The 13,647-nt window shown below is 39.2% G+C and overlaps 1 protein-coding gene across 1 annotated transcript; it reads left to right on the top strand.

The window, feature by feature from the left end:
- The first annotated feature begins 1,507 nt into the window (after positions 1-1,507).
- On the top strand, positions 1,508-11,270 carry LOC147052192 (vascular endothelial growth factor A-A-like). The gene is made up of 7 exons (XM_085919214.1): positions 1,508-2,163; positions 3,366-3,408; positions 5,014-5,210; positions 6,045-6,121; positions 6,208-6,240; positions 8,928-9,059; positions 10,331-11,270. The coding sequence occupies exons 1-7, from the start codon at positions 2,098-2,100 to the stop codon at positions 10,350-10,352; spliced, it is 570 nt and encodes a 189-aa protein (XP_085775340.1). The 5' UTR covers positions 1,508-2,097; the 3' UTR covers positions 10,353-11,270.
- The last annotated feature ends 2,377 nt before the right edge of the window (positions 11,271-13,647 follow it).

Here is a 13,647-nt window from a genome sequence, read left to right on the forward strand (position 1 = left end):
CTTTCTCCTCTTTTACAGCATCCCACATAAAGTCGTCGGATGGAGTCAGAACTGATGACACGATTGTGTAATTCACCCTTTTACCACTCATGCTGTCTGGAAAATTAATTTGTAATGTCTGCTGCATGTGACATCAGAGTGTGTGTCGAATATTTATCTGTTATGCTTTACTCATCAAGCACTGACCTCTGCTATTTCAATTATCATGCTGGTTTTAGATCATAGGGTTGAAAATGTATTTCTAAACCTTGTTTTAAACTCTGTCTTCTGGCAGCATTTTTATACTCACAAATCATGAGCATTTACCTTTTGCCAATAAAGCTCCTGAAATCAATCAATGATAATTGTCTTGGTGAAAAGAAGCAAGGTTTGGTTCTCGACAGAGAGGTTTTTTTGTTAAACTGATCTCGAAAATTTACTCAAGGTTGAAGGGCAGTTGATGGACACACGAAACAGCAAGACAAGTGGGTCAGGAACCATGGAAACTATGTGGAGTAGTTTTAGGAGCGCACTGAACCATCTGCGGGTCAAAATGAATTGAAACAAGTCAGACCAATGTTAGGAGAGTTCTTCTCAAACTGAACAACTGAAACAGATGGATGAAATAAGCAAAAATTAGTTATTTGCAGTAAATCAACTAAATTGATGAAGCAATGTGTGTGTTTATTTTTCCAGGTTTTGTGACAGTCTTCACCGCAGAATGGGTTTTGTCTAAAATGCTTACATAAACACAAATTCACTATCATGATTTATTAGACATGCATGGAATTTAAAAACATGGGAAATAGCATTTTAATAGTTTAGGAACCAAATCCATTAATAAGACATCCAAATGTTGAGTTTAGGTGGTATCTATTCACTGGCAAAGACATACAAAAGTAGTGATGTCATGTAACACCCATGGTAAAAGATTCACTTTGCTATTGCCATTATTTTGTACATTTTAAACATAAATGATTGTCCAAAATCCTTATCAAATCTTTTATATCATTGAATGTTTTTGTTAATAGTGCAATTAAATTAACCCCAAATCTACCACGGTTTATTTTAATGTTGCATTCATTTCCCTCAAAATAACCAGTGGGATAGTTTTCATGAGACAGAAAAGACAATGGCAAATATTTAATTCAATGAATATTTATATTATTATGACAGCATTATACTATACATTATATTGTTTTGTATGATTAATATATTATTATATGATGGATATGGTTAGTATTATAAATATTCATATTTACATTTCTAACACGACAAGACTTTCATTGTTTGTATGAGTGATTTTTTTTTATTTTTTTAGCCCAGGATATTGTTAATCGTGTCCAATTTTAATAATATGATTTTATCAATGACGATCAGGCCAGTTTTTTGGGAATCAAGCCTCCCTGCTGCTATTGGCTGCTCTCCGTTGCCCCGCCTCCTCAATGAGTCTGCTGCTCGCTCCCTGATGCTCCTGCACCTTTAATAATAAGCATTGAAACCCGGCCGGCTCTTGCAACCTAGCGCAGATAGGGCGCGAGACAAGCTGGTACAGCTGAGCTGAGCCGGTGACAAGCCTCCGTCTATGTTTACTATAGAAACAAACACAGACAAAAAAAAAAAAAAAAAAGGGGGAAACGGATCCCGTGGCTAAATAAGGAACGACAAAAGGCGTGAAGGGGAGAATTGGATCACTTTTTTTTTTTTTAACCGACAAACGCTTAATCTACAACACTCCTTCATTCTGTTGCGGGAGCGTAAGACAACCGGCGCGTAAAGTTGCTGAGCTGATCGGCTTCCCATGACAACAGAGTTGAACGCATGTGGAGGATCGATCTGTTCCCGTGTGGATTTCAGAAAGCATCACATTGTCTTTGTCCGTGGATGAGCAATGCATCTTGGATGGTAACATTTCCTGCAAGAAGACAACGCTGTGCCACATACGCCCGGAAGATATGGATTCGCCTTCACTATAGCAAAGATTTCTTGCGGGTTTTTAAATGAAATTATTTTTGCGTCAATTAACAGCTTGCTAATTGTTTTTTTTTTTTTTATTATTTTATTATCATTTGACCTGACGCCTGGGATTTTTTTTTGGACTATTGTGGAGTTACAATCATGAACTTTGTTTTTAGTTTGGTACAAATTCTCTTGGCAGCGGTTCTTCACCTATCCACTGTAAAGGTGAGTTTGACACAATTGAATTCCTCTAACTCTTTGAGAACTTACCTAAATAGCAACAAATCAGCATATAATGCGAGAAGTATTAAGGAACACAAACTTATTTGAATGTACCCGTTTCTAGTTTGCCAATAGAAAATGTGATCACATTTGTGACTTATGAAAACATTTGCTTCAATGGAAACTGTTATGAATTTGTAACGTCATCACTGTGACATAATAGATGCGCACTAGGCTCAATATAACTTGTCAGTTTATGGTCGACATAGTGAATTTAAACTATATCTGTTTTATTTGTCAAGTGTAATTGTACAGAGAATATTGTTTTTTGTATTCAACTCATCCCAGGTGCAGCGCAGCAACTGCTTCGAAATTCACCTTACGTGTCTGTTTAGTGGGTGTCGGCCAGCTCGTGCAAACTAGGGACCATTTACAAAGAAGCAGCTTCCCAAAATCAGGTGTCAAAACGGAATCAAATCAGGGACCGCCTCACTATGACGGCCGAAATGAATGAAACATCAATAATGAGAATTAAAAAAAAAAAAAAACGCAACTTGAGAAGGACCCTCGGATACAATTCAGATTTGGAACCTCAATCATGACCAAATCTAAAAAGAGATTTTACATAGACTGCTTCATAAATGCTTGATTGATGAGAACTCTTGTCTGTCTGTCTGGCGTTGAGCGAACCATACGCGCGCATGCGTTCATTATTAGAAGCAGTCCTCTCAGCTATTCGGCCCCAAGAGTTCAGTCCCGGTCTATTTTTCTCTCACGGTGATCCAGAATATGTGGACACCGAGAGGTTCGGTTTCTCCTAGCCGGCATCCCCGCAGGATGCCCACCTCTTTGACACCACGTTTTCCACACTGAATTTCTCACGCAATACCTTCAGCCAATTGCAGCAGCCACTTGAGGTAAACGGATGATGCAGCAGATTGTCACGTCACCTTTTCTCGCCGTCAAAAAAATGCAGGGAGGGACTCTGGCCATGTGTGCAAACGCATTCAGTATGATAGAGAAGAATACTGACTTTTACACTTTGACAATATGACACGTGTCTTGAGTTATAATTCGCTTTCAAGCTTCAAAACCGCATATAAGCAGACTTACTTGCCATCCAAATGTGTCTTATATATTTGTGCTGCACTGATCACTGATTGAAAGAAAAATGACGCACACTTGTTCTTGTGCATCTCTTGCAGACTGCCAGCATTAACAAGGGAGTGGATAAGAGTAAAAATGAAGGTAAGTGTTCCATTTCTTATTTTTAAAATGTCACTTTCATCAACGATAAAGCCAGAACATAGGGCCACCTAGTGGACGATTAATGAACATTTGCATTTACGACATTGAATGAATTCTATATATATTTTATAAATGTGCACGAGTGTGTTTGCATGCATGCTTGTGTGTGTGTGCGTGCGTACGTCTGTTAACATTTCCCCCTTTTGGTTAGAGGATACTTATTAAAGTTCCCAGACTGGCTAAAGGTCTGACTTGGGACTTTGGAGTCCATATAAAAGAGGTGCAGATTACACTGCCAAGATATCTTTAACAAACTGCATTGGAAGGAAGGCTTCACTTGAGTGACTCTGATGCAGCAGCTGCCCATCTGCAGTCAGCCTTGGTTCAGTGTCAAAGGCTTGTTTGTTTGACAGTGACACTGTTGTGCTCAGGCCAAGGTTGGACCCTTTGACTGGTGATGGAGGTAGACCGGCGATTGTTCTGCAGCAGACGTCGTTTTTGAGAAAGGCACAGGGTCGCGCAATTGTTATTGGGGTGTCAATCTGTGAAGTTCAAGAGCACACAGGTGGCAGACTCCTTGCTCTTCTTCAGACAATATTACATCCCCTAAAAGATTGACAATATGGGTTATAGCAATCTGGCTTTGGTTCTTGACTCATTGTGGTTTCATACACTGAGCTAATTCTAGTCATCATGGTTGGGTCATTGAGGTCAGTCAGCCTTTTGAATCGGTGACTGTTGCAATCAATCAGTTTTAGTAGACTCTTCAATTAGGATCTCAAGGGATTATGTAGGCATCATGAACATAAAACAAAAAAAAGGTTAGCTCATTGACTCTCATTTAAGTCACCGGCAACTTTCCGAATACTCGGCAAACATATTGTTGGGCTTATAGGGTCACATGTCAGCGATGACCCTGACTTGCCTGACTTAAGGCTGCTCTGACTAACCAGGGGTCAGATGTTTGCAAAGGGTCACCGAGGGCTCAGTCTGATGGACTGCTGGGTGGATTATTCTCGGCCGCACAGAGAATGGAAAGGCGGGAAGGTACGACTTGGTCTACTTTTCTGATCAATTTAATTAGAGTTGCACCAATAACAACTGCAGTATTTGTACTGGTGCTGATATTGTATTGTACTTTGCATTCCTATAATTGCTCCGATACTACACACCGATACCACATGACCAGCCTGACATACACTTTCAATGTCATCCATGTGGCAATACTTTTAAGGACATGGATGACAACTGTAAATTATTCACCGCACAATGGATGATTAACTCCTCACGGGTGGCGACGGAGGCTGGTGGCATCAGGCTCGCGCCGAGTTCCACACTGCAACGCGCATTTTGCCTCCAGCTCAGCCAGCAGCAGTCCAGTCATGTCGCCACCTTGGAGGTGGACATCAGGCTTGGTGGCAGGCATGACAAGTAGCATATCATGGTTTTATCGTATGTGGAATTCCCAAGAAGCAGTCTTTTATTTCTTTTTATCTCTTAAAAGTATTACATTTGCATGAGACTTTTACGCCATGTTCAATAATAGTTTGTCAATATTATTTGAAGTATGTTATGAAATGAAAATCAATTTCTCCTCATTTTCAGTGATCCAGCTCACAGATGTCATCATGAAGAGTAGGTGTCAGCCCAGAGAAATGCTTGTGGATATCTCCCGGGAGTATCCAGAGGACACAGAACACACCTACATACCTTCCTGTGTAGTCCTCACTCGATGTGGAGGCTGTTGCAATGATGAGGCGATGGAGTGCGTGCCATCGGAAACCCGCAACGTTACCCTGCAGGTGAGTTAAGGATCGACACGCTTGAATGCTCCAATTGGTTTTATGCTGTTTGATGAGGACAATTCAACCCAACCCTGCTCATCAGTGAGGACATGTTTGAATGCTTGTAATTTAGCCATGTAAATAGATAGTACAGTGCATTAGATTAGATTAGATTAGATTAGATTAGATTAGATTAGATTAGATTAGAATAGAATAGAATAGAATAGAATAGAATAGAATAGAAATAATTCATATTATTGTCAGGTAACAATATTCATATTTTGGATATTTACATTGCAGTTAAAAATGGGGAAATAAAAAAAAACTCCCAATGAGTAAGGATTTGGTTCGAATGTATTGCACATAAAAGTTGCAACTAAATAATTGTTTCAAACAGTTAGAGTGTACGTAGAAAATATACTTCAATAAAAATAAAAAAAATTGCAGACTTAATTCAGTGATTCTTTTATGGACCACTAGTGAGAGCCCACATACTACTGCAAATGCAAAATTTATTTTCAACGCAATTGCTTTAATCGACAGTTTAAGATAATTTCATGTGAATAATTGCCAGAGCACTGTTTCGGTGTTTTCCCAGCGCTACAACTTTTCTTCAGAATAGAGAAAATGCAGCAAGACTTGGCATTTCAAATACGGTGTTTATTTCACCGGAATGTTTACAGCCATGTCCATGTGGTCAAAGTCTCATCTAGCCTCTGAACACGCCTACACTTTGGTATGCATGATGGTTGAAGAAGCACAGGAAAAAAGTTTACACAACTTCAAAACTTCCTGGAACATTTGATCTAATTAAGCTGACCATTTCTTTGTCATCTTTTGTTTTCCTTCAAGGTAATGCGGGTCAGATCCATGGTCACGCAACATAAAATTCAATTGAGCTTCACAGAGCATCAAAAGTGTGACTGCAGGTGAGAGTGCCCCCATTTTTATTCGCTTTCATCACGAGAGCAAAAAAAATCTAAATTCCCTTTGTATCTGTTATTTTTCATTTCAGACTAAAGCCTGAAGTTCGAGCAAAGAAAGAATAGTAAGTATATCGTGTGTGCGTTTTTAAATATGAATATGTATTTGATCAATTAACTATGCCACTGACATATAGTGACCGGGAGTAGAATGAAATGCCTCCTCCATTAGATGACACAAAGTGCAATAATTCTATTGCCGTTCATATAAGAGAATAAATCGTGGCTTTGTGTTCATAAACAGACCCATATTTCACACTAAAACAGTCAATTTGTGGGTACATTTGGAAAAAAAACATTGTTACTTCAGTCAGTCTTCATACTTTTTGTGAGGTTTTTGTTCGGTGGTATGCCGTGAGATGTTTCTAATGTCAAATGCGTGCCTTGACTCAAGAAAGGTTGGGAAACATTGCAATAGATTGTTTTGTTTTGGCAGCAGGCACATCTAGGACATATTTTGGTTTACCAAAAAGTTACGTGTCCCGCCTTAGTGCTACAATTTAGGAATTCCAACAAAGACAATCCAGACCAAGCGTGCACTTAAACTGTTTTGTGTTCGAAGTTAGGAATGGGGAAAAAGTAAAGTTCCTTGATCGATTGTTTTGGACTGTGGGAGTATTGTCTTGAGCAGATGACAGCTGCCTGGAGTGTCATAGCGCTGGTCTGCATAAATGTACGTCAGCTCACCTCTTATCATGGTGTTGCAATTGAATCAACAGCACGTCAAATCCAAGTCTCCATTTTTGTCTCGTTTTGTCACATTTAATCAACAATCAATTTCACATCATGCACCATAGTCTGTCCATTCAATCCAATCAATCAATTCACACTCTATAAGCCCGTATTGACGTTAGAAACCAGCACTTTTCCACACCGGCCTGTCACTCGACTTTTTTTTTTTTTTTCTTTTACGACAGCGTCGGCTGTAACAGTGGGCAGACTACGGACCACCCGCTGTCGTCTGCGTTGTGACTCCAGTTGCACAAATTTAACCTCCCCAGTCTAATTGTAGCAACAGGTGTCAGGCACTTAACCTATTTTTATTTTTAGTGCGGCGAATAGAGGAGGGGAAAAAAAAGCGACGAGTGGAAGACCCTGTCGTTTAATTCACTTGACACAAAGTAATGTATCTTTCCATAGCACCGTCATCATCACTTCATTTTCAATTTTTCCACACATTGTGGCACTTTTAGCCAGTATGAAATTGACATTACAGCCCATGAACAGTTCCTCATACAGTCAGTTACTGATAGACTTCCTGACTTAGGATGACAAAGCAGAAAAGTACTGCACACATTCAAGATCCCTCATCAGCATATCTTGTATAGTACATAGAAATGAAGGTGCCTAAGAAGTAGGTCAAGCTAATTTGAAATCAAATCGCAGCTCACTGTCAAACTCACAACTCCATGCAGACACATTTATGAATATGACATCTCCACTTCCAAGTCGTTCAGGTTTTGAAAGGGTTAGCGCGTGACCGCCGATTGGTACGACAGTGGCTGAAATGACCTAAGCTTCGGTTTGCCTGTTTGCCGGTTTGTCAGCTATTTTGACGTGGCGAGACTGTAAAGAGGATGCACTCATTCATCTTCCGTCACGGGGACATACTGTACGTCCTGTTTCACCTCCATTATTACGATCAATATCTCACCCTGCTAATGACCAAACTGGATGAGAAAGCAGATGCACTACTGGGTGATTAGTTAATTCTTGATTTTATCGATCTTGCCCAGCACAAACCTGCTTGGATCTCCTTCAAAGTCATTTGCCTTTGAATTCACTTTACTTTGGAGAGCAATGAAGGAAAATTACCAACATAAAGATTTGTATGATCAAATCTCTAATGCGTATGCTGTCGTCTGGTCTGTTTTGTCCTGCCCTGATAATGGTTTGCCACTCTTATCTTGTGTCGTGTCTCCTTTTGTCTCCGATGATAGATGTATTTACAGGCAACAGTCAAGTGTTACATAAATATAAGTCAAGACATTTTGTGAATTTTTATAGCCTTGAGGTTTGACTGATAAATTGAATGGTATGGGTTATTAAGCATTTGTTTTCAGACAGCCGTTTGAGGATTGATCATGATTTCTGGATGTAAGACAAAGCATCCCTCTTTACAGTCTCAAAATATCCACCAAATGACCTCAATATATCAAGTTAGTTTCTTGTTTTGTCTTTATTTGTGACCTTGCATTTTGGGAGAGCACTGGAACAGATACAGAGATAGCTTCGATGTCTCGTTGAACTTTATTAACATTATATGATCCCTGTAATTATTTCGTGTTGTGTCAAATATGCAAATTTCACTTGGTGCTTTTGCTCAAGCTATGGAAATATATGATCTCACTTGACACCGATGCACAATTAGTAAGTAATTATATTGATCTTGACATGATGGCCGTGTGATTTTACACAAATGCAAGTCATGACCGCGTATGAACTTGTGTCAGTCCTGGTGGAGATCAGACAAAGGTCTCGTTACACAAGGGCCAAAGGGCACGAGGATCCCAGAGTTGCTGGATTAGCCCAACTGCTGAAATGTCAAATCCGAGCCACAAATCTTGCGTGTGCGTACGTATATATATCTTGCTCGCTCGATAATCTTGATAAACGAGACGATGAGGGGGGGGGGGGGATGCGAGAAAAGGAGCGGTTAGGGATTTTGCATGAGTGTCTGTCCTTCTCTGCAGAATTCGCTCTGTAGCTTAGATCTCTCTCTCTATCTCTCTCCTTTTTGCTTCCCTTGCAGCCACTGTGCGCCTTGTTCAGAGAGAAGAAAGCGCTTGTTTGTGCAGGACCCTCTCACCTGTAAATGCTCCTGCAAATTCACACAATTAGACTGCAAGTCCAGGCAGCTTGAATTAAACGAAAGAACTTGCAGGTTTGTTTACCATACGTACGATAAACAACGTGCCTTGAAAAAAGGAAATATCTCCTGGCTACTTATCTCTTCACCCACTGCTGTGCTTAAGCATGCCATCCCGTTTCTTTTTGGATGTTGTGTTGTATTTCTACACGTCAATGTTGCTGTTTCCTTCTTCCCAGTGCTTGCATTGTCCTGTCGAATGCTATTCTGGCTCCTGTTAGCATTGCAAGTAATAGTTGTTGTGCTTGTGACATGCTAATCCGAAACTCAGTGTTTGGGTCCTCAAAATTGATTAAAATTCACATTCACTCAGCAAAGATAATAATATAGTCGTTTATTTATTGCCGGAATCCCAAATTGAGTTTCATTCTTGGTTAGTTTATGTCAAGAGGACACACTTCAAATCTGTTATCTCACCATTTTTTTTTTTCCATTTTCCAATTGTTATCTAATTGTCATCATGCATCATCGTAATCTCATTCATGATGATTAGACATGCAATATATCTCCTCTGGTCACAGTACATGATGTATACTTCTCTGGAGAGGTATTACCAAAAGCTTTATTCGTCGACAAACCGTCCTTCAATCAAATAATACGGGCGTTTTAAAAATCTGCCAGTTTGAGAGCCATTTTCAAAACTTTGCATTTTCATTGTTCTTAATTTTGAAGAATATTTGCACATTTCTGATTGCATTGATCGCCACACTGCTTGCTTCTTCTCCATGAATTCCAAACATAATGCAGTTGAGTTAAGGCAGACACATCCCCATACCGCCTAAAGCGCAGACCCAAAAAGAGAGATGGTCAGCCTGTAGTTAACAAGGCTACATGACCTCCCGTGACCCAGTCACTTAGATGACCTTTGCGTTGCTCAGGCCCCCCACAATGGGCCCCCCACACTGATCTAGTTTTAAAGAGCCACACACGTCTGCCACCAGTGACCACCATTCAAATAGGCTGCTTGATGTTCAGGGAGATGAGTTGATGGTGGTGGGAGTCAAAATCCCTCTAACATACAATTTTAGCTTTTAAGCCTCAGCTGCTTAACTCAGCTGCAAACCCATTTTAGTCACGTTAAAATTTACATACACAATCATTTATTATGAAGGTAGTAATTCCTACAAGCTCCACGCATAGCCCCCCCCCTCACGCCCCATCTTTTCCTTCTGTCTTTGCCCTTGTTCTAAACGATATTTGCATGCACTATGTCAGATAATGTAATGCACTCTGACACAAATCAGTTTCAAAACACTCAATTGGGATTTCTGTCTCTTCTTCCACAGATGTGACAAAGTGAGGAGGTGAGAGACCGGGAGGTGCAGACTACACTGTTATGAAGGAATTCTTTTTGGCACAGCACTTTGGAATCTGAGGATGCATTCCCTGCAAGGACACTCAAGGACAATACAAGACAGGACGTTCTGCATTCTGATCTTGCCACTGTCTGTTTTCCACCCAACGCTAATAATATATAGTATATGTGCATATACTCTAAGTACAGTACATCAACAGTGTGTATTGCTGCTACTATTTAAAACGAATGCGCTGTCTGCGTGTGAATGGGAAATGTGATAGAGCTCCTGGGTAAAATTGGGGAAAAGATATTTTATTTTATGTAAGACTTCACTGGATGCTGGTCTGCTGTGGATATGAACCTGAACTACGTCTCGCTTTCTGGAAAATTCGGCGACCACAATTTCATCCATTGATGCAAGAAAAAAAGAAAAGAAGCCGAACTTGCCTAAAGGGCCTGAATGGGGACAGCTGGATTGTGAAATAACGATGGGGGCACCTGCGACACTTGAACTGTATGGCAGGTTTCCGAACTTGTTCTCCTCTGTGACACGCTTAGACGTTCCGTCTGTACTGTAGGAAGCGACAAACAGTTAATGTGAGAATATAACGACATTATATGACACAACTGCTGACACAGATTACGTGCTGTGGTGACGAATAATGTGACCTTCTTCCCAATTCAAAGTTCAGTGACGATGGCAAGAACCAAAAGAAAAGTTTGCCAAGTAACGATTGATAACAATTTGGACTATAACAACCTATGATGCCAGTTTAAGTTTTAAAGATATTGATCCACTACCTGTCTGGTCCTGCCTCCATCACACAACTTTTTTGGGTTGGAAAAGATATTTTTATCGACATGCACAGTTTATGATTTGTATTTTTATCTAGACATTTTGTTAATTTCACATGTTGAGACCATGCTAAAGGGATATTAATGTAGTATATATATATATATATATATATATATATATATATATATATATATATATATATATATATATATATATATATATTATATTTATTATATATTGATATACTGTATGACAAAGGGTAGTGACTAGATGAGCTGGTAATAGGTCAGTCTAGTAACCCCCAACCTTGCTGTTTATTGTATTTAATGGCTTTGTCTGTGCTCCAAAGAAATAGTCATGCCTCCACAGCAGAGTAATTTATTGTTAACTGTCTGTATATACTTACTGGATATCCCTTTCTAAATAGTCTACATTTAATTTATAGAATGTCTTCAGTATTCTGTATTATAATATTTATATGAATTGTTACAATGAGTTTAGTTTTTCCCTCCTTGTCAATCTGCCTTGAGATTGAACATGTTTGACTGTGGATTTTTGTGGGGCTGGCTGGGGAGGACAGAAAACAATGCTTTGACATTCCCAATTTTAAACTAAAGCTATGTTACTCACCAGCCGAACGGGGGCGTGAAGATTCCGGGGTCGGGGGGGGACGGGGCGGTTAGGGCGTTATGGGCATTTGACCGATGGAAACCCCAGTCACAAGTATGTGCGTATGATGCACCAGCACAGGTGCTTTTCATTTTGGACTCGGGACTCGGGCAATGGACATGTGGTTTTGCACTTGCCTGCCCGCAGACACGTCATATGCAGGACCGAAGGAGTCCAGTTGCTGCTGCTGCTGCTGCTGCTGCTCAGCTCGGACCTAATTGTGTGAAGCTTCTCGTCTCTAGGGCTCTTGTCTCAGGGTGGTCGACTGGCAACGTACTTTCTCTGGATTTTCTGACAAGCACAAGTGACACTCGAGTATTTTATTCAAGCAAGACTCATTCATGATTAAATGTAAACTGCATTTTTAACTGTTACCATATGAGGTCAACTCAAGAGTTCAAATAACTGTGCTGTATGTCATTTAAAAAAAAAAAAGTTTAAGTCATAGATTAGGTAAACAGTACCCTAGAAATAGACAAAATGACATGTACGGCACTGAAAATGGAGATGCAAAAGCTGCTATACTACATAAATGACACAAGTAACCTTTTCTGCCAGTTGCAACACTGTTCTTTATCAGCCATGTGAGCCAGCAGTAAATCCTGATATTACCACCCTCAAACTAAAGCCCTGAGACTGTGTTCACTAAGACTATCAGCTGGGTCAGAGCCAATGCCTCTCAAGTCCTCAGTTGATGAGAACATTCTTTTTGTATTTAAATGAAACAACTGTGTTGAGTTTGTACAGCCACAATTTTTTTAGTATATTTTCACATTAATATATTTATTTGTGCTGTAAATTCTTTTACAATATTAATACTCTTTTTGTTGTTTCTAGTGTAACTATTAAACATATTTATTTTTAAAATACATCATTTCTGTTATTCTTCATTGCTGTCTTTTGACATTTTAAATGATTATCCAGTCAGATATAGCTTTTGTAAAGTCAACTGAACAGAGCACTGCACGCAAAATGTAATTGCGAAAGAGATTTTTTTGTTTTCATTTGATGTTTACATAAATACTTGGCATTTACATCTACATTAGCTCAGATGATTTGGGCAAGCTAAGATTATTTTAATATATACATGAATATTACTTACATTAATACAAATACTTGCCAATCAATGGCTGCCTTAAGATTGAAGTCTAGCGCACATGGACATCCGAAAAGTATGTCTTATCTTTGCTGGAGTTGCCTGTTTTGGATCATTCTGCACCTGCAACTGTGAAGAACTGTCATTGTAACATTTGACTGAATGCGGCATAACCATTTTAATGGGCTTTATTTTTGTATCCCGTAACTATTATTAAGTGTTCATTTTTAGCATCAGTAATAAGCCTTTATGGGCGTGATCCAAAGATAGTTGAAATGTTTCAACTATGACTTTAAGGAAGTAAAAAACCTGAATATGACTACATTTCCTGGAAGAGCATATGTTTGTGCCTCAAACAACTTAACAGAATTTATGTCAAACACAAGCGTTAGAAGTATTTAAGATCAGCAGCTTAGTAATGATGCTGAGTACTTTTGCAACTAAATACCCCAAAGAATGCTGAAAATGATTTGATCTGCGATTATGAAGGATTTTTATTCCAAACCTGAAAAACTTTACCCTCATGGCAAAGAAGTGAATTTTCAACCACTCATTTGCCAAGGCCGTATGAGTAATTTGATTGAGAAGACATAAATACATACAGACAGACATATAGACACACACATATGTAGTACAAGTATGTGATGTGCGTTCACAAAATCACTCTAACTGAAGGTCTGTAACTTTAAATAGAATGACTGAAAACTGTATATATATATATATATATATATATTTATATATATAT

The sequence above is a fragment of the Syngnathus leptorhynchus genome, chromosome 8, assembly GCF_054491065.1.
Source record: "Syngnathus leptorhynchus isolate UIUO chromosome 8, UIUO_Slep, whole genome shotgun sequence".
Taxonomy (NCBI): domain Eukaryota; kingdom Metazoa; phylum Chordata; class Actinopteri; order Syngnathiformes; family Syngnathidae; genus Syngnathus; species Syngnathus leptorhynchus.